General features: G+C 59.3%; 1 protein-coding gene across 1 annotated transcript; it reads right to left on the reverse strand.

Moving 5' to 3' along the window:
* Positions 1 to 517: 517 nt before the first annotated feature.
* On the reverse strand, positions 518 to 20,843 carry PIK3R2 (phosphoinositide-3-kinase regulatory subunit 2). The gene is made up of 16 exons (XM_068174087.1): positions 20,701 to 20,843; positions 13,235 to 13,958; positions 9,013 to 9,105; positions 8,567 to 8,629; positions 7,418 to 7,549; positions 7,015 to 7,216; positions 6,661 to 6,746; positions 6,266 to 6,371; positions 6,071 to 6,169; positions 5,744 to 5,924; positions 5,451 to 5,576; positions 5,031 to 5,173; positions 4,656 to 4,832; positions 4,382 to 4,453; positions 4,005 to 4,175; positions 518 to 3,756 (listed from the first exon to the last, which is right to left on the reverse strand). Exons 2-16 carry the CDS (start codon positions 13,572 to 13,574, stop codon positions 3,564 to 3,566), a joined length of 2,184 nt encoding a protein of 727 aa, XP_068030188.1. The 5' UTR covers positions 13,575 to 13,958; positions 20,701 to 20,843; the 3' UTR covers positions 518 to 3,563.
* Between the last annotated feature and the right edge of the window lie 620 nt (positions 20,844 to 21,463).

Genomic DNA, 21,463 nt, shown 5'->3' on the forward strand with positions numbered 1-21,463 from the left:
TTTAAAGCTCGGCTGCGCCCGCCTCCCCTGCCCTCCCTGCCCTTCCTGCCGCCCCGGCCGCGCCTCCCGTGACGCCGCCGGCCCACGTGGGCTCCGGCCACCGAGTGCCCGCTGGCCCCCGGGCTGCGGCTCGATTCCCGCAGCGCCGGCAGTGAAACCCAGCCCGGAGCAGCCACGCGTGGAGTTCCCCGAGCAGAAAACGGGGCTGGCTGGCGGCACGGCCCCCGGTGGGTGCGGGTGCCGGGGCAGCTCCGGGTGCGGGAAGGGGGAAGCAGCCCAAGACATCCCGAGCTCAACTGCGGAGCCGAGTGCGGAGGAACCTCGTCGTTGCCCCGGTTGTAGCCGCTGTTTCCGGCCCTTTCTCAGCCCTCGTCCCCACGTGCCCCAGCCCTACAAACCCGGGGAGCACAATCCTGGCGCGATGGGTCACATCCTGCACCCAGCCCAGGAACTGGGGCACAGCCCCAGCACTGTCCTGCCCCCGCACACCACCTCCCACAGCAATCCAGCAGCCTGGTTCATTAACTCTGTTTATTTCTTTCCTTTTTTTTTTTTTTTTTTTTTTTTGGTTGTTTTTGTGGGTTTTTTCGAAGTACCGTACAAAAAAAAAATCCTCTTACAGTAACAAATACTGGGTTTACATTAGTAAACATCAACAGAAAGAGCAGAGAGCACTACTGCTGGTAACGGACAGCTCGGGGGGCAGGTTATTCTTTATTGCATATACCTAGAAACTAAAACCTCACGCAGCCGCCACGTCCTCTCCGAGCACGAAGCCTCCACTGGCACCTTGGGGGTTACACGGGGGAGCCTGGAGCCCCCCGAGAGCAGGGACAAGCCCCGAAGTGTGCCCCGGGGAGCAGGAACAGCCATGTGGCACCCACGGGACGCGGGTGTGTGGCTCGGCTGGGGGACGTGGGCGTCACAAGCAGCAAAGCACAGCCCAGCGCCTCAAAACACGGCCGGGTTCAGAACGAGCCAAAGCAGCAAAGGACAAATCACAACGAGCTTATGCTGGGGGAGCTCCGGGGTGGAAGCCCAGCCCGGGAAGAGCAGGGGAAAGCTGCTGTTCAAGGAGCTGAGTGAAGCACCGTCAGGGAAAGGCAGCCCTGGGGAAGGGCATCTTCCTCCTCGTCGTACACAGGACGTGAGCAGTGCCCTGTCAAGGACAGGCCGCCAGCGGGCAGGGAAGGCAGTGCTGCGAGAGGGGTCACTGTGACCCCCCTTGGACTGTGGCTGGACAGCAGGAAGGGACAGCACAGGGAGAATAAAAGAAATTCAGCCAAAGGACAAAATCACAGGATAAAGTGAAGCTGGAATTTCCCTGGGCAGCAAAGCCAGGTGAGCACCAAGTGAGTGTTGACAGGTGACAGCTTCAAGCTGAGACTCTTCCAGATGCTCAGCAGGTCCTGGCATGAGCAGGGAGCAATACCCCCAGGCAGAACTGGCCCCAAGCTCACGTTTAGGGGTGGTGGTGGAGGAACGTGGAGCCCATGGGATGAGAGGCTGAGGATCCCATCTGCCTGCAGCCTGTCCTGTGATGTGGGGATGTGCTGGAAGTGCAGGGACAAGCACAGGACCAGCAGAGACCCCAGGCTGAAAAGGTGTGAACACTAACAAAGCTTTGGAGTGTTGGTGCAGCCCCCTGGCCACTCCACAGGCCCCGGGAGGCCTCTGGATAAAGCTGTGAGGACTGAGCCTCCCGGCCCCAGTCCCACGTGCCCTCATCTCTCACGTGCCCGAGTCCAAACTATTCCCTTACTCATCCCTGGCAGCTTTTCCCAAGTGATCCCCAAAGCCAACCACAGCCTCTCCCGGGCCGTGCCCCCACAGCTCCCCTCACCCACTGCCTGCACCTGAGCACCAAACACTGACAAACTGGACCCAAAAACGAGGGCCCAGGGCCTGGAGAGGACATGCAGAGCAGAGAACGGGGCTGTACAGTTGAGCACAGGAGAGCTGCCACAAGCAACAGGAATGGGATGTTTGCTCCAGCAGCCCCAGCTCCAGAAGGATCTGGGGACAAGCCCAGAGCAAGGCAAGCAGCAGAGCTGGCCAGGAAGGGAGGGACAGTGCGGTGCCCAACGCAGGTGGCACATCAAGGACAGGATGCAGGCACAGCAGGAGCACAGAGCACCCCATGGATCCGGCAGAACCCAAGCTGCAACAGGAAACAGAAGCGCCAAAGTCCACGGCATCCACCTGCCTGTCCCAAGGAGGAGCCTCCAAGAGGGAACAAGCCACTCTGGCAAATCAAGAGGTTTAAGAATGCTCTCCTCCAGCCAGGCAGCTGAGATAACCCAGGAAAGCAAATGCCACCTTGGCTTCAACTCTCAGCTCAGCTTTTAAAGCTCTTCCAGGCCCACCTGGGCTGCCCTGGAGCCCTCTGAGCTCAGACACAGCGCCCTGCCTGCAGCAGCCAGCTGTGGTGGGCAGCCCTGCCCCGGCCCCATACAGTACCCATGATTGTAAGTGCTTTGCATATGTAGTTCACCATCATGCAGATACATTTCAGCATGCCCTGGGCCCCACAGATGCGTCCTCCTGCAGCAGAGAGGTCCTTCATTCCAGGTAGGGCTTGTAGTGTGCGTTGGACTCCAGCCCTCTCCTGCTTCAGCTGCAGGGCCTGGGGCTGCGGCAGCCTGGCAGCTGCTGCCCACGCTGGGGGTGGCACTGGGGGCTCAGCAAACACCAGCACCAGGGGAGCAGCTGGTCACAAAAAGAACCATATTTACAGAGCTACAGTCAGCTTCAATGGGTTACGTGTGCAGAGAGTCACCGAAACCGGCCGGAAACAACGAGCTGTGCATCCCACAGATCCTGCCAGGAAAAGCACAGGTACCAACACAGATTTCACAGCTTCGTTGGCACAACTAAGGCGGGAGATTCATGGCTAAGCAGATCCTCCCTGCCCAGGCAGCAACACTCCAGAGGTGGTTATGACAAGAGGGAATGGTGGCCAGGTGGGGCACAGCACGGAGCAAAGATCTCGGCCAGGGAGCCCCATTGAGGATGAGGTTTCTCCTTCTTAAATGTGTCTCTGCATGCAAGAGCAGCACCCCTCGTACCAGACACCATCACAGCCTGCGAGGCCACCGAGGGAAGCGAGAGTGAAGGATGCACACACTCAGTGGAGCCTCCTCCTCCTCTGCCTCCTCCGGTGTCCAGGCAGGGAACCCCTCGGTCACAGCCCCGAGGAATCAAGAACCAAAGCTCTACAGTGATGCGTAGCGGGGCGACCTGCCAGCAAGAAGGGGATCTGACCTGCTTATCAGGGAAGGGGAGGGGGCTGTGCTCACCCCCAGCAATGCAAACACAACTGGATCCCACCTCCTAGAGGCTGGAGCCCACCGCAAATCTACAGCCCAGCCTTTCTGTCCCATCAGCCAACACAGGTTTCAGCTACTGACCAAGAGGGACATCAGAAACGGTCACAGACATCTCAGAGGCTCTGAAGGAGCAGGAGCACAGAGACTCAACTATACAGGGTGCAAGAGTCCAGAGCCAGAAAGCAGCGCCCTGGGGAGAAGCTGAAGGCAGCTGTTGTGTTGTGCATAGGCTGCTCATCTGGCTGGTGGCTGGGAAAGGACCGGGTGAGCCAGCGTGACATTCAGGGAGTCATTGTGCTGCACCAGGGACGTGTGCTTGTAGTGCAAGACCAGGTCCTTGAGGGAGGCGTAGAGGTTGTAGGGTTCAGCAAACCCATAGCCCGTTGCTGTCTTGTAGATCACGCAGTGCTTGGTGTCACCATCCACCCTGCCAGGGAGACACGGGAGCCTGGGTCAGCAGTGGGACAGGGGAGCACAAGCAGGGCCACCAAAGCAGTGTAAAGGTACACCTGGCCCTGCCAGGAGAAGCCAAGGCAGATGGGAACTGTCACCTCCAGCATCTGGCAAGGGGAGGGTGGAGCAATGCAGGAACCCAGTGTGGGCCAGCTCCATCCCATCCCATCCCATCCCATCCCATCCCATCCCATCCCACCCCACCTGCACAGGGATACTCACACCACGGAGCAGGCGTAGCACCCCTTCTGGCTGCTCTCACGGATCAGGAAGGTGCCGTCCCGTTTCCCACACAGCATCTCCTCTGCCTGCACACGGTTGATCTTCCCCACGTACCACGTCCGCTCCTCGTGGTGGGGCAGCTCCTCCTCGTCATCCATCATGGAGTACTGGCTGCAATCGAGCACAGGCAGGGTCAGATTCCCTAAATCTGGGTGTGTGGCCCCCACACTGCTAGCTGCCATCACCCATCTGGCAGGGAACACATCCTCAGCCTCCAGGCAGGGAGCTGGGATTTGCCCACAGCACAGGCAGAACCAGCTGCACAGCCTGTGCTCCCACATCCCCAAAATCCAACAGCACACGAGCAGGACACTCACTCCTCTGTCTCGTTCTTGATGCCCAGCCACTCGTTGATCTTCTTCTGCCGGGCACCCTTCTGCGTCAGCCACCTGGGGAAGGAGGGCAGAGCTGAGCGCGGCGGGGCCATCACCAGAGGGCAGCAGCCGCCGCTGCCGGGACCGCCGAGCCCCGGGGCCGCGCTGCGGGAGCGGCTCCTGCCCACAGCGGGCTGCGAGCCGGTCCAACGAGCCCCGGAGCCCTGGGGGAGGCAGCCGGATGGCTCCCGGGCCGCGCTGCAGGGGCACTACGTACACCAAGTACTGGTCCCGCAGCTTGCGCAGCTGCATCAGGTCTGGCTTGAGGCTGTTCATGCGCTTGTCGATCTCCCGGTTCTCCGAGGCTTGTTTCTTCAGGTCCTGCTCCAGCTTCATCTTGCTGTCGTGGATCTCTGTGATGCGGGACTTGAGCTTCTCCGAGTTCATGAGGATCCTGGGAGAGAGAGGGGGGTTCAGGCTGTGAGCCAGAGTGGGGGAGGCGGAGGAGGCAACCTGCCAGCTCCAGCCCACAGCATGCTGCTGGAGAGACAAGGAGTCCACGTGCCTCGGCTCTGTGCTGAGCCAGGAGGATCCTTCCAGCCCCTGGGGCCCTTCTCCAGGCAGGGCAGGCCACCACCACCCCCATCCTCACCGTTGAACCTCCTTCTCATTGCCCTCCCTCCGGAAGCGCTCGATGTACTCCTTGCTGCACTTCTCCTGTGTCTGACACTGCTCCTCAAAGATCTTGATCGTCTCATTGAAGGCCTCGATTGCTGTCCTCTTCATCTGCAGCTCCTGGGGACAAGGGAGGGAAAAGCTGAGGAACATTTCTTCACATTTGCATCCCCTTTCAACTTCCCCAAAGCAGTTCTCTCCTTGCTGCAGGCAAAACATCCCCTTCATCAAAGCCTGTCCTCTGGGGAGTCCCAGTCCCTGAGCTGACAAATGGGGCAACAGGTGCCCCATCTCTGGTCTCCCCGGTGCACAGCAGGGTGGCTGCCGGCACTCAGGGGCTGCCAGAGCAGCCCTTGGGGGTCTCAGGCAGCCCGTGGGGAAGGCAGTGCCCACATACCTGGGACGTACGCGTGTACTCCTCATACAGCAGGTCGTACTCCCAGCTCTTGTCCTGGTACTGCTGGTGATAAACCTTCAGCTGCTCCCCCACAGCTTCCACGCTGTCCTCCTTCACCACCTGGTCCTGCCAGAGGCACAGCCTCAGTCAGGACCTGCTCCAGCTGGTCCCACAAAACCCCACAACAAAACACTCCAGCACACAGGGAGAGGAATGGGACATTGTCATCTACCAAAGGGGCAGGGATGGATGAACAAACACCCCTGGTTCAGGCTGTGCTTGTCAGGCCTCACCTGCTGGTACTTGGAGATGGGGTAGAGCAGCCTGGTGTCCAGCTTGGCGTTGTACTGGGCGAGCGACTCGTGCCGGTAGTGGGTGATGAGCTCCACCACCGAGCCAAAAGTCAGGGGCTCCGAGAAGCCGTACTTGCCTTCCCGATGGAAGATCTTGATCAGCTTGTTATTGCCTCCCTTCCTGTGGTGGAGGGGAGAGCAGAGGGCACTTAGCACCACCCCAGCACCCTACCCTGCCAGAGACCTCGGCGTCCCTGCAGCTGGAAGCACAGGGACATGTCCGGAGAGCTGCATCCCTGAGGCTCCCAGAGGATCCCAAAGTCCTACCTGAGAGTGAGTGTGTATTCCCCCTGGATCTTGCTGGAGGCATCACGCACCAAGAAGGTCCCATCTGGTGTGTCCCGGAGCTTCTCATTCACCTCCTCTCTGCAAGGAACAGGATTGTCAGGGCGTGGGAGGTGGCCCCAAGGCTCACCTGATGGACAGGGCACCCCAGGTGCGAGCTGCCAGTCACCCCCTTACCGAGAAATGTCCCCCCAGTACCACTCAGCGTCCTGCAAGGGCGCGTTGTTCCCGTTGGCCAGGCTGGCTGCGCTGGGCTTTGGCTTCGGAGGTTTGGGAGGCAGGGCTGTGAGAGGAAGAAGGAATGAAACAGGGTGAGCCCAAACCCCAGCTCCTCACTGGCAATCCCTCGGAGTGCTGAGTCCCCCTCCCTGCAGTCACTGGCCCAGGAAGGCCTCGTGGCTGCCACGTTTCCTGGAGCTGCTCCAGGGACATCTCCAGCAGCTGAACACCTTGAGCCGGCCTCCAGGCACAGCTGGGCTATCAAACGCCCTCGGCAACCCAATCATGGGGGCAGAGAGTCCACACCCACAAATGCCAGTGCCTCAGGCCCCAAGGAAGGGGTATCTCAGTACCTGGAGGCAACTGTTCTGGCTCCAGCTCCTTCGTCTGCAGAAGTGTCTCCAGAAACAGCACGGAGAAGTCGGGGCTCAGCTCTGGGCTGCAGTGAGAAAAGAGACAAGTTAAGAACAGCAGTTGTGGAGTAGAACATGGCACTGCTCCCACGTCCCCTGGGTCAGCTGGTTCACCCCAGCTGCCAGACCCCAGGCTGACAGGGCAGCAAGGGCTCTGTCCCAGCTCTGAGTCCCACCTCTGTGTGCTGCCAGCAGTTTAATCCCACGTGCAGCCCAGCAGGGGCTGGACTCCTTGTCCTGGCAGGCATAGTGGCCGGAGCTGGGAACACTGCTGGGACCAAAAGCCTGACGTACCTGGCGCCAGGCAGCCGGAGGAGAAGGGGGCCGAAGATCTCTCCCAGGGCCCGAGGGTGGAGGCTGTTGCTCTCGGCCTGCTGCGATACCTTCCCCAGATGCCGGAGCAGGAACTGCAGGGTGAGCGTGTTCTGGAGCGGGACCGCAGGCGACTCCAGGGCCAGCAGCAGCTGCTTCCGGCAATTCTCTGGCTGGGGGATCTCTGGGGAGAGAACAAGACACGAGGGAAGAGCTGGGACAGCCGGCACCACTCTCCACGCTCCGGCTGCGTCACAGCACAGGAGCGCTGTCAGCAGTGGGGGCCATGTGCCAGGCCCCATAGGGACAGGGCTTATTTTAACATCCCAGATGTGTCCACCCCACCCAGCCATCCATTCCCAAGGCAGCCAGGGGAGGCCCTTACCCTGCAGGATGCGAAGGATATCTCCATGCACTGACACGGGCACCACGGGGGAGGGCAGGTCCTGCAGGTAACCTCGCAGTGCCTCGCCCAGGGAGTGCACGTCCAGGGGCTCCAGGTCACCCAGGGTCCAATCTGTCAGGGCACAGATTTCCCATGGGAGGGTGGACACAGCACTGGGCACCCAGCTGGCAGCTCTGGTGCTGCCAACACCCATCCCAGAAACCATCACACAGCAGCCAGCTATCGTGAGAGCTCACCAGCACCACGAGGGAGCTCAGGCAGCCTTCAGGCAGCCCATGTGACGGAGGATGTGCACCCCAGAAATCAACTGGCTCTGGGAACCTCAGCAGTACCCCTTGAGAGGGGGAAGACGTCATTCTGGGTACCCACAACCTTTGCCCTGAGCCCCAACACAAGAATTCTGGGCAGGCATAGCTCGGGTGAGTTTTGCTCTCCACTGCCAGCAAGAGTCGAGCGCAGACTGAGCAGCCACACACTGAACCCTGGGAGAAAACACCTCCCTCGAACACATCGAGGACGACGTGTTCATCGAGGAAAACACCGCCCTCCTGACAAGGATTTTGGGAAGCACATAAAGCCTGTCCTGAGAGCACAGCCCAGGCTGACAGCACTGTGTGGTTGGGGTTTGTAGGAACGTCTGCGGGAGGGGACTCGCCAGCATGGTGCCGGATGAGGCCCCAGCCCAGCCGAGAGGCAGACAGCTCCCAGGGCTCCCCGGCAGAGACATCGGCTCCAGCCACCAAGCCGAGCTCAAAGATCCTCCCCTGCTTACTAGTGGCATGACAGAGCCAGAGAAGCCTCCACCAGCCCATCGGCAGAGCAGCCCAAAGACAGCAGGGGACAAGCACAGGCGTTCAGTTGTTTGCCTGCAAGTCTCTGAGCCAGCACCACATCCCTTTGTTGTCCCCCATGGATGGTGCCAGGGATCCCCCCTGTCCCATCCCTTCCACGCAGGACAAGGACGTGTTGGGATGGGGACAGCCCAGCCCCAGAGGCAGCGTGCTGGGAGTCAGGAACTGCCGGGGACAGGCGAGCCTGGCCTGGATTGCATTACTGCTGGCGCTGTCACATCCACTAATCTCCTCCATCTGAGCCGATTCGCCTCCACCGCGCCGAGCTGGTTCTTACCGGTTCTCAGCGCCTGCCTCAGTTCGGAGCCAGATGTCCTGTACAACATCTCGCTGTCCAACCCTGCGGAAGGGGGACACTGCTGTCAGCTCCAGCACAGGCACTGTTTCCGTGCCAGCTGGGCGATGGTTGTGGCACGGCCAGGCCTGGATGGTGTCCAAGCCAACCCCCTGCAGATGCTGCTGCAGCCCCCTTGGCCCCCAGGACACCCGGTTCAGTGGCCCCATTTCTCCACCATGGCACAGATCCAGGTTGGAAGCGCTTCCCAAACCCCAGCACCCACCCAGCGTGTGTAGGTGCTCAAACCAAACACCCTCACGGGCCTCAGCAGCTCAACCCAGGGAGGAAGATGAGAGCAGCTGTGTCCTGCGTCCCACAGAGCTCAGCTCTCATTGTGGGGTTTTGGGGTGCATCAGCATCCCCGGTGCTCAGCACTGCCCCCTTACCTTTCTTCTCAATAGCTTCCACCAGCTTCGCCAGGAGTGGAGGAGCAATCTCAGGAGGGCTGAACTGCTCCTGCAAGTCCGGCAGAGGAGACCCTGGGGGAGAGGGAGGGAGAGAAGGGCTCAGCACCAGCTCAGCCCTCAGCAGCAGAGCTGGGCCAGGGCACAACCCAGGCAACTCCCAAGAGGAGCAAGGAAAGCCGTGGGCCCTGCTGTGAGGCTGTGGCCCAGGCAAACACGGCATGCAGTCTGCAAGGAACCTGCCCAGGAGCCAGCCCAGCACTTGTTGAGCTCCAGCCCTGCCTGGGTGTGCACAGGGAGATATCTACTGCTCCGTGCAGAGGCCTGGAGACGGAGCCCACCCCCCTGGGGAGCCGTGCCCCCCGGCAGGCAGCACAGGGGTTACCAGGGCTCCTGGAGCTCCGGGCTGGGTCCCTGCCCAGCACAGGGGCTGCGTAGGGCTGGCAGCGGAGCGGGGCCAGGGAGCTTGCTCTGCTCGTCCGTGGTGAGCTGTGATTAATCCAGCGATTCAGACAGAACGCCATGTCAGCAAATTCCTGCCCTTGATTGCTCGTTTAACATGGAAACCGGCCCTGTGCCTCCCCCTCCCCGTGAGCCCACAGCCTCTGTGCAAGCTGCTACAGGGCACCGACAGCCCGTGGCACGGCACCAGGGTACCCCCATTCCTGGGGGATCTGCAGCCTCGTGTCAGGTGGTATTTCACTGCCACTTCCAGAAAATGTTGAGGTTCTGGCCGCAGGCACCCCCCTCCCCTGTGCATGCCGGGGCAGGAGCGCGCAGGCCTGGCTGAGGAGCTGCCAGCAGGAGGTTTGCCGAAGGATGAGCGGTGCCAGGCTCCATCCCGCTTCCAAAGGAGCACCAGCCGGAGCAGGAGGCTCCTCCAGGAGCACCTGGCAGACCCAGGGGAGCCCGCAGTGGGGGAGGACACCCAGCACACTCCACTCTGCAGAGGCAGCGCCAAGAGGCTGCTCCCCATTGCGAAACAGCTCCGTTGTCATGGATCTGACCCGAACTCGCCTGGTGTGGTCTCACCACAAGGCGCAGCAAGCTGGAACTGCGCACCCAGCTCAGCCTCCTGCACCCACGGCCTCGAGGGGAGACAGAACAGCCACGGGAAGGGAAGGGAAGGGAAGGGAAGGGAAGGGAAGGGAAGGGAAGGGAAGGGAAGGGAAGGGAAGGGAAGGGAAGGGAAGGGAAGGGAAGGGAAGGGAAGGGAAGGGAAGGGAAGGGAAGGGAAGGGAAGGGAAGGGAAGGGAAGGGAAGGGAAGGGAAGGGAAGGGAAGGGAAGCACACGGGTCAGGCACCCAGCAGCTCTGCAAAGGCCTGTGCTGCTGGGGAGGGGGGACAATCCCCCACTGGAGCGAGCTCCTGGGCACGGGAAGGGGCCCAGCGCGGTGCGGGTCGGTGTGGGGAAGCTGCAGGCAAGCTTCCAGGCTGGCAGCTCCCTGCCTGACCCTTGGGAAGGACTGAAGGGAGAGTAAATACTGGTGCTGCCCACGTGGCCCGGCCGGGAATGTGCTGCTTCAGCAGGCAGCAGCTTGTCTTTTTTTGTCAGGCACAGAGCGGGAGCCAGCAGCAACTCCTGAGCCTGCCGGGCCCCCGGGCTGGGCTGCCGCGAACAAGGCTGCTCACAGCACGGCCCGGGCAGCTGCGGAAATATTCCCGAGCCGCATTTTCCGCTCGTGTTCTCTGCGGAAGGCAAACACCAGCAGCTCGTAAATCCACTGGCAGAACGCGCCGGGTCTCGCTGCGCCCGGGACAGCTGTGGCCTGTGCTGGCCCTGCTCCACGAGTGACACTGAGGGGCTAAGGGGTCCCTGCCAGCCAGGGCAGGACCTGGGAAGCAGGGAAGGAGCTTCGTGGGGCTGCCAGGAGACGGTTCTGCACCTCCTGAAGCACACACCATGAAGAAATAAGACAGGCTTGGCTCAAATACGGTTTTTCCATTGCAAAAATGTGTCTCCCCAGCAGAATACAGAAATAAAGAATCACAGAATATCCTGAGCTGGAAGAGACCCACAAGGATGTTCAAGTCCAGCTCCTAAGTGAATGGCCTGTACAGGGATCAAACCTGCAGGCTGAGTGTAAAATGGCTCTGGATGTTTGAACTGCCTCCCTGCAGGCCCTGCCTACACCCAGAGTGGAGGCTGCCTCTGGGGATGCCCCCTCAGGCAACAGGGACAGGTCTGGCACTGGTCTCATGTGCCCTGGTACCCCACCCTCCATCCCTGGGCAAGATGCAGCGAGGCTGACTTTTAGTTTCCTTCCCAAATTTGTCTTTGCTGTGCTTCAGGAGCTTTGGCACGTATCTTGTTCCACCTCCCAGAGACCCCACCAGTGGCTTTGACCACCCAGACACACCTCCACCAAGCCCCCTTGAGAAGAGGGGAGAGCCGAGGAGGGCAGAAATCCAGCCGGCGAGGGAGCACCATGCAGGCAAGGCCAGCACATCCAGCACAGAGCACATCCCAGACTCCTGAGAGGAGCAGCTTTCTTGGAAAGGCAGGTTGCAAGTGGGATGACTCAGGTCAGGCTCTCCTGCCAACCCAAACGCACGCAGGGCCCGGCCACATTCCCACCCTGCGGAGATGTTTCCTGGGGCCGCCCCTCCGGCTCTGGGAGCAGGAGCGCGGGAGGCAGCTGCAGGGAGCTGCACCAGCCCTACAACCCTGGTTTCGTAAGACCCCAGAGGTGTTTTCACACAGCCAGAAGCATCTGCTGGGGTAGCTGTGGCTCCCAGGCAGAGAGGGATGGGGAGGATGCAGCACTGCCAGCTGGGAGCGTTCCCTGGCACTCTCAGCTCCTGCTGCTGACCCCATTCCTCCCATGTACACCAGCACGAGATCTTCTGTAAGGCATGGGAAGGCCAAGTGTGGCTGTCACCCCCCAGAGGATCACAGAATGGTTTGGATTGGAAGGGACTTTAAAGATTATCCAGTTAAAACCCCCCTGCCTTGTGCAGGGACACCCTCCAGTAGATCAGGTTGTTCCAAGCCCCATCCAGCTTGACCTGGAACACTTCCAGGGATGGGGCAGCCACAGCTGCTCTGGGAAACCTGTGCCAGGGCCTCACCACCCTCACAGACAGGAATTTCTTTATAACATCTAATCTAAATCTCTCCCTCTTTTAATTTAAAACTTCCCCCTTGTCCTATCACTATCTGCCCGTATAAGAAGCCTCTCTCCCCCTCTTTTATATAAGCTCCCTTTAAGTACTGGAAGGCCACAAAAAGGTCTCCCAGAGCCTTCTCCAGCTCTCCCAGCCTGGCTCCAGAGCAGAGCGGCTCCAGCCCTAGGAGCATTTCTGTGGCCTCCCCTGGACTCACTCTAACAGGTCCACATCTTTATTGCCTTGTCCAGACCCAGACTCAGCACTGCACGTGGGGGTCTCACAAAGGAAGAGTAGAAGGGGGAAACCCGGGGGCTGCTGAGCCCTGGCCGGAGAGTTTATGTGCCTGGGAGCCAAATGAACAGGCTAAGAGCAGGCAGCTGCCACAGCTCCACAGGCAGGGCTGAGGCACGTTGGCTCCCCCGGAGCGGGTCCGTGCCAAGGCCAGGCCGGCTGGGAGGCAGCTGCAGGTGCAGGACAGCCCATGCCCAGCCCCAGGGTGGCTGCCTGGCCCCAGCGAGGGCTCTGCGACCCGCGGGGCAGGCTGGCTGCCAGGCAGACAAGCAATTAGCTCCAGTTCTCAGAAGCACTCTTTTAGACCCTGACTTTTCTCCTCTTGCCCAGAGACAAGTAATTGTGTCTCTCAGCAGGGCTGAGCAGCTCTTGGCAGGGAGCACTGCCCCAGGCGCTGCAGGGGCGGGGAGGTGGTGGTTGGGAGAGGTCAGGACTTATCCTGAAGGGAGGGAGCCTGGCAAAACTCAGTGGAGCAGGGAGAGGGACCATGGGGATCCTGGCTGGTTGCAGAACAGAGCGGGAGGAGGATCTTAGAGACGTAAGAGTGGGACAAAGCTTGCCCCAGGAAGCTCTGCTGAGCAGATTGACAAGCTGGAGGAACAAAGTGCTTTCCTCTGGGCCAGGACTGAGAGAGGCTGGTTTTTGGCTGCGACTCAGCTGAACTGCTGCTGGTGGGGCAACCCAGTGCTGCCAAGCTGAGGGTTTCACCGCTGTCTGTGAAGCCAGTCCCACACTCTCATCTGTCACACAGTGAGACTGGAGGTGTCCCAGAGGTGTGCACAGGGCACACAGCAGGGCTTACCTTGCTCCAGAGCCTCGGGCAGCCGGCAGCCGCTGGCCCCCGGTGTGGCAGGCAGGGGCCTCTGCACTCGGGGCCGGTGTGAAGGGACGGCGATTTTCACCGGCCCCACGTACTCCACGTAGGTGCCAGGGAAGTCCCCCTTCTGCTTGGTGCGCTCGTTGACGCCCAGGATCCACCCGATCTGATTGGGGGTCTGCTCATCTCCATCTTTGAAGCCCAAGGCTTGCAGGGCCCCCTTGCTCACGACCAGGATGTCCCCGGGCAGCAGGTCAATGTCCTCCTCACGCTCCTTGCGGTAGGGGTAGAGCGCGCGGTACTGGAAGCCGTCGGTGCTGCCCATCCTCTCTGCCAGGGGAGAAGGGCTCTGAAGGGTGAGGCAGCACGTTCCAGGTGGGAGAGGAGGGCCCTCAGAGGCAGCTCTCCCCCATCAGCACTCTAAATTGTCTCTGTGTGAACTGGCACCCCAGGAGCCTGGTCTGGGTGCCCAGGAGCGCTTAGGTGCAGCCCCTTTTCCTCAGCTTGAAACCACGATTCAACCAAATTATGGAGCAAAGGGAGAAGGAGACGAACATAATCCAGCACTGGTGAGAGGGCATGCAGCAAAGAAACCTGAGATCAGGGTCTGTTTCACCAAAAAAGCCAGTCTCTTGGAGTCTGGGGAGGAAAAGCACAGTAGGCTTCCAGCCTGGAGCAGCGTGGCACGCTACGTTCTCCTTCCCAGAGCCTGCAAAGAGAAGAAAAATTGTCACTGTACAGACAGGCACCCCACGCCCTCTCGACACGCCAACAGTCAAACCAGGGGTTCACCTGAGAGAGGCAGGACTTGTTTCTCTCCTACCCAGCAGCTGATGCTGAGCCCTGGATCCAAGCAGGGCATGCTAATCCCGATTTACACTCCCAAAAGCAAGTGAGGAGCCAGTGGCTGCAGGCAGGAACGCTGCCTCCTCTCTGCTACAGCCAGGCACCAGCTCTGCATCTTAAAGAGGTTCACCCCTGCTTCTTCAGCTTACCCTCCTCGCAGCACTTATGCAAACAAGGAGACAACAAGTGGGACAAAACAGCCTTTATGCAGGCTAACTTTTGCATACAGAAAAGGGTGACCCTGCACCCACCAGCTGCAGGCCCTGAATAGGAGCAGAACAAACAGATTTAACCTTCCCTTGTTAAATCGATTAAATTTCACAGTTCACCTTTACATCTTGCCATGCAATCCCCCACAAAGGCATCTTCTGAAGGGAGCTGCCCACAAATGTAGGTTAACCACGCTTTCAGCAAAAGGCTTTCGAGATGCGCTGCCATTCCCACAGAACAGCACTTCAAAGCTTTGCTCTGAGCAAAAAGTCAATTTTTGAACTTTTCAAAAGCAGCAGCAGCAGCATCAAGTGCAGGCACAGATTCTTTTTGCAGAGATGGAGGCAAAAGGAGTTAATCTTTAGAAGCCTTCAAGTCTACTTAGAGCTCCTAACTGCCTTTCAGCTATTCAGAAAGAAATTGAATATGCTGCCTGCCCTGCCCAGAAATCCACCAAAAAGAATAAACCTGGGTTATAACATGTTGAAGAGATGTACGAGCCGGGACATTCCCACCAGCCAGGCACGTCCTCTTTTCCCATCCCCTCCTGGCTGCACAGGCCAGTTTTCCACTTCCCTCAGGCAAATCCCAGAGTTCTGGTTCCCGCAGAAATGGCATGCAGCCGAGGACTGGACCTACAAGGCAGCGGGGCAGCCAGAACCCAGCCTTCCCAGGGACACCCTGGGCCTGCTCAAATGCTGCAGGTCCTGTTAAAGGCTTGAGCTGTTTTGGCCCAGAAATCACCAAACCCAGCTCAAACTCTTGAGTCTCATCTGAAAACTATTAACGAGCAGGAAGGTGCTTCTCAGGGCTGCGGGAGCCTGGGCAGAGGGAGGTGAGGAGGCAAAGGGAGCCTTCCCAGAGGGGTCAGTGAACAACCAAGCATGGCACGAGGCCAGGGCTGCTCTGACTCCTGGTTGGACTCTGTGACAGGCACCAACGGTGGTGATCTGCAGGATTTCAAAATAACCCTTCCGGGCCAGCAACACTTTACAGCTCCTATCAGCTACAAATCCCTCTTTCCTCCTGCACGTGGTCTATCACCCCTGCACGTGTCACCACATCTGCACATGCTGCCACAAAGTCTGGGATTGGGATGAGTCCCCCAGAGGAGCCAGCCCCACCTCTCAGCCAGGCTTTCCAGCCCGGCACCAGAGCTCCTTCCCTTGACAAGGACAAAAGGCACAAAGAGGCCATGGCACAGGAAACCTGTGCAGCAGCCAGAGCCCGCACCGCCTGCCTGAGCTCGGGCAGGCGTCCCAGCCGGGCTGTCTTTGCCATGAATGAACAGGCACTGCCCGCGGGGAGGTGAGGCACTTGCGGCCAGAGGCGGGTGGGGAACAGGATTGAGCCTGATCCAACTTGCTGGAGAGCTTCTCCAGAAATCCAGGAGCAACACCAGACTGCAGAATTCATGGAGAGACCCTACAGGGGTTTCTGATGTTCACAGGGGAAGCAGCACAGCCCAGCATGGTTGCTGTGAAAGCTCCCACCATGCTGGGATAGTGGCTGCAGGGAGCTCGCAGCAGAGCCCGCATTTCCCCAGTCCAACCGGCCCTAGCCAGGAAAATATTACTTCATAATCCAGTGCATAAAGAGAGATTTATGAGCAGGCTCACTGGCTGCCCCTCTGAGTGCTGCCTGTCAGGGTCCCCCAGAGCGGAGTCGCCGTGCCGGGGGCACTGTCTGAATGCCAAGGGCCGGAGTGGCCGCTGCCCGCTGGGCATGGACTGGCAGCTCCCCCTCCTCCCGGGGAGGACAGACTGCAGAGTGCACCCAGAGGCAGCAGAGCCCAACCCCAGCAGGGTCGATGCTCCCCCACAGGCACCCCCCAGCTTCCCCCCGCGGGTCCCAGCCCCGACTCCAGGCGTCTCCGACAAGCCGGTGCAGCCGAAGAGGCTGGAAGGACAAAACGTTCAGGCCTGGCAAACTTGTTCAGTAGCTTTTAAAAGCAGATCTGCGTGGAGGGGTGGGAAGAGGAGAGTGACTTCGGAGCACCGAGTGTCTCCAAAGAGCAGGTCCCGCAGCTTCTTCCAACAGACTCCTTCCACAACCTTCTTCCCTGGAGTGGGAATGCAGGCACAGCTCTGTGCCACCGCGCTCCCCACATCCCAGTGGGTCACTGGGCACACCAAAAATCCAGAGAACTCAGAGCCAGGCTATTCCTGGAGAAGCCTCACCTGCTTTCCCCACACTCAGCCCAGGTGGACACTGAGTGCTCATGAACATGAGTGAGGAGCCCTCCAGGAGACCCAACTCCTCATGGCCAATGCCAGCACCGTCCTCTCCAAGGGCAACAGTTGTCCTCTGTCTTGCCACAGGCTGGCTGCAGGCTTGCTCTGGCTGAGCTGCAGGAAAGCTCTGCACCCTGGGAGAGCAGCTGACAGAGTCTCTGGGGATTGGGAACACACACTTCCCAAAGCCCTGGAACAGCTCTTTGGAGGGAAGGCAGCACCAAGAGGCCAGGACACGCACAAGCCTGTCGGCTGGAAGCACACCTCGAGCAGGAGAGAGGCAGCACCTTGCCAAAAGATTTCTGCTGGGCCCAGCTCCAGGTTTGCTCAGCTCTCAGAGAGGAGCCTCGTGTGTCTGTGCTGGCGAGCACTTGCTTAGGCTGCTCTGAAAATCCCATGCATCAGACAGCTAAATACCTTTGGTAAATCTATCTCAGCGCCCAGAAACAATCCCTCAATTCATTAACTGCTGTCAATACTTTCTTTGTTTAATACATTGGTTTGAAACAAAAAACACATTACAAGTCTTTTTGTCTGTGCCCAGCACATAAATAAAAGCATCTTAACATTTTAAATGTGGTTCCTGTGCTTTTTAACCCAGTTCCAAATGCAGTTCAAAGTGCAGCTTGACTTGAAGCGAGACTGAGTTACTTTCCTTCCAGAGAGGGGAAAGAATGCATAAAAATATTTAAAAGAAGAATATGCTCACAACAGTATACACAGCTCCAACCTCTCCAAGTTACATCAGATCCTCAGCGAGCAAAACAAACACCATATCGAGTTTGAACTGCAAGTTGCAGACAAGAAGAACAAACTTTTCCTTTAATAAAATGAGAAAATAGAACAATGCAATGATGGATGGAAATAAAAATGGACAGGGAATTGCCTGCCATGGTGACATCTGCTGCTGCATCACAGCCTTCTGACCCTCGCAGCCAGGGCAGCTCTGATGGCCTCAGCTCCTGAAGCTGGCAATGGCAAGCACATCACGGGTCATCCTGTGCCCACCAGCACCCACAACACCGAGTGGCAGAGCAGAGAGCTCAGCAACTCTTGATTTATAGTCAGGACAAACAGCACAGCAAATCCCTGTGCTCCCAACCAGCTTCCCGGCCGCTGCCTCCCCAGCAGGAACAATGACTGGAGAAACGTCTCGCGAGGCTGGAGCCATGAGCCAAGGCATGGAAGAGGCAGCAGTGCCACGAGGAGCTGTGGGGGAAGGAGCCGGGAGAGCCTGCAGGGAGCTGCAGCGGGCGGGAAGCGGAGCTGGACACGCTCCAGCAGCTGCCCCTGGGGAAGCGGCCAGCGGAGCAGGGAGAGCTGGAGCCCGGGCTGGCCACGGCGCTGCCAAGCCAGCTGGTATTTCCTTCCAAACAGGGAAAAGCTGCAGGGGAGGAGGGGAGTTATGCCTGAGCAGTGCCCCAGCCAGGCATGGGACAGCCGAGGTTTTCACCTCTTCTCTTTCCCAGAAATGCTTCCCAGCCAGCCAGCAGCAGCTCCCCAGGAGCAGCAGCTCCTGCCCACAGCCACCAGCCACCCTCTGCCAGGGACACAGAGGGACTGCTCATGCCTGATGTATTAAATATTTTGCTTTATTCACCAAAGCCCAAGGAAATGAAGGAATATCTGAAATATTTCACTGAAAAGGTCAATGTTGTGATTAGCAGGGACACGAGGAGCTGAATAAATCAGGATGACCAACACCTTCCTCATTTTTGGGAGACCACTGGAGGTCCCAGAGACCTCCTGCTCAAAGGCTGGACAGCTGCCTGAGAGCACCTCAGGCAGTCTGCACACCTACTCCAAGACTTCTCAGACTGTCCAGAGGCTTCTCCTGACACTGAACTTCCTTGCTCCAGCTGAAGCTTGCTCTCCTAACCACCTCACAAACTTTCTCCTCCTGCCTACAAGACCTTTTTACTTGGCCAGAGACTTTCATTTGCTGGCAGTGGGCAGAGAAAGACCCAGCACCCAACACCAGCCCCATCACCTCACTCCAGGCTGCTCTTACACCATCCCCCACACAGCAAGAACACACTAATTCCATTTTAGGAGCATTCATGGAGCTGGATTTAGGGATATAGAAATCCAGGAGCTGTATTTTGGCAAAAAATTACAGTTCTAAAAAAAACCTGAGTACATGAAAAAAAAATCCAACTGCTCTTGCTAACTTATCTGCTTAAAATCACATTCCCCAGGGTATTTGGAATTTATATGATTTATTAGCAGCTCTGCACAGCTCAGCAATCACATGAAGTAACCGACAAGGTAAGAAGCACCCAAGTTAATAGACCAGCATGATTTGGATATTGGTGAGAGAGCCAAGACCTTCCAACTTGAGAAATCCACCATCCCTTCCTCTGTCTGCTTTTCATCTTCCATTACCCAGCTACTTTAGCTCCAAGCTGCGGCTCCAGAGATTCCCAGAGGAATTAAAAGAGCCCTCGATATTATAAATACTCTTTTTCATTGTAAACACACCCCGGCACTCAGAGCTCTGACACGGCTCCAAACTGGCTCCGCAAACCACTCTGCTCCTCGCCACATTCCAGCTGAGCCGCGCTTTCCCTTCCAACCCAGCGCTTTTGTCCAAGCGAGACCCAACTGCAGGCACAGAGGATTTTCCTGTGTGCTTAAAACCTTGTTCCAGCGAGTTGGGAACGCAGGGTTTTGGGGCAGAGATCAGCTTTAGGAGGAACGAGTCCCTGCCACGAACCGCGCGGGCAGATGGAAGCACGAGCTGCCCACGTCAAAGAGAGTCACCAAAGAAACCAAACCATGCCTTGGACTTTCCCACATCGGGGAAGGCTAGAGCAGAGCCCAGTGCAGCCTCGGGGACACACCAGCCCTTGGCATGTCAGGGAAGGGTGGGGGAATGGCCAGGAAAGCAGTGATTTAGGCTATATTTACTCAGCTGTCTCCATTCTCTGCTCTCACAGAGAAAGTCACAGGGCCAGTTCCCCAGCGGCTCCAAGAGCTGCTTGGGAAATCAAAGCCGCGCATTAATGGGAGGAGAGGCAGCCACGGCTCCATTGAAAGGCAACGCTGGGGCCGCTCCAGCTCTTCACAGCTCTCATTTTTCGACAGTTTTGCCCGCTGGCTTTATCCCCCATCGATCACAGACCCCCCGTTTAGGAGGTACATGACCAATGGGATCCTTCCCCCTCAAGAGGCTGAGAAACATCCACAGGAAGAGAAGAAATGCAATGGGCAACCTCCCTGGGAAGCAGTGCGGGGGCTGCTGCCAGAGCCAGGGCTTGGGGGATGCTGTGCAAAGCCACCCTTGGGCTGAACCTGGCACGTCCCTGGGCACCAGCTCCAGCCTGGGAACCGCTGGGTCCGAACTGCCCCCGGGCAGGGGGAACAGAGCTGGGACCCTCAGAGGCCACTCTTTTCTGCCTTCACCGGCCCAGGGGGTCCCCAGGACTCTGGGTGATGGGGATGCACCGTGCTGGGGTCCCTGCACTGTCACCACTGTGGGGACAGTGGCACAAGGGGGGAATCTGTGATGGCACTGCTGGGTTGCAGACAACCCGGAGGGATCGGGGGGCACAGCCCCGTCATTGGGGGGGACAGGGACAGCTCGGGGGGGATCGGGGGATACAGCCCCGGCACCGGGGGGGACAGGGACAGCTCGGGGGGGATCGGGGGATACAGCCCCGGCACCGGGGGGGACAGGGACAGCTCGGGGGGGATCGGGGGGCACAGCTCCGTCATTGGGGGGGACAGGGACAGCTCGGGGGGGACTGGGGGATACAGCCCCGGCACCGGGGGGGTACAGGGACAGCTCGGGGGGGACTGGAGGATACAGCCCCGGCACCGGGGGGGACAGGGACAGCTTGCGGGGGATTGGGGTGCACAGCCCCGGCAATGGGAGGACACAGAGACAGCCCTGTGGGGGACCGGGGAACATAACCCTGGCATCACGGCGAAGCCACACGGCAGTGGCACTGTCCTGGCAGCAGGACACCCTGCGCCGACAGCTCCCGAAGGGTCCGGGGACATCCTCGAGGCTGCCCCATGAGCGACAGAGCCAAGCCCCGGGGCGCCTCACACTGAGGGGGTCCCGACGCCCACCCTGGGCCTGGCTCCGATCCGGGGCTGCTCTCCCCCATCCCGATCCCCCCGATCCCGATCCCGCCGCTCCCGGCCCCGCCGCACCTCTCCGCCGGCCCCATCCGCCGCCGCTCGCCTCCAGCCCGCTGCTGCCTCCGGCCCGGCGGAGCCTTGGACAGGCCCGAGCGCCGCCGGAACGGCCCGAACCCGCCCCGGAAACAGCCGACAGCAGACGAGAGAGAACGGAACTGCCCGAACCTATCCCGGAAATAACCGAGAGCAGACGAGAGAGGACGGAGCTGACCGAAGACTCCGGCCCCGCCCCTCCCCTGGCCCGATCGCCATCGGGACCCCGCCCCTCGCGCGAGACGCTCCGGAAAGAGCCGAGGGGGCCCGGAGGAAGAGCGCGGCGGCGCCCCCTGGTGGCGAGTGGAACGGGCACTACATCGGCCCCGCGATTGGACCGGGATTGGACCGGGATTGGACCGGGACTGGACCGGGATTGAACCGGGATTGAACCGGGATTGGACCGGAACTGAACCGGGATTGGACCGGGATTGGACCGGGATTGAACCGGGATTGAACCGGGATTGGACCGGGATTGGACCGGGATTGAACCGGGACTGAACCGGGATTGAACATGGATTGAACCGGGATTGGACCGGGACTGGACCGGGATTGGACCGGGACTGGACCGGGATTGAACCGGGATTGAACCGGGATTGGACCGGGATAGAACCAGGATTGAACCGGGATTGGACCGGGATTGAACCGGGATTGGACCGGAACTGAACCGGGATTGGACCGGGATTGGACCGGAACTGAACCGGGATTGGACCGGGATTGGACCGGGATTGAACCGGGATTG

This window comes from Anomalospiza imberbis, chromosome 27 (assembly GCF_031753505.1).
Source record: "Anomalospiza imberbis isolate Cuckoo-Finch-1a 21T00152 chromosome 27, ASM3175350v1, whole genome shotgun sequence".
NCBI classification, from domain to species: domain Eukaryota; kingdom Metazoa; phylum Chordata; class Aves; order Passeriformes; family Viduidae; genus Anomalospiza; species Anomalospiza imberbis.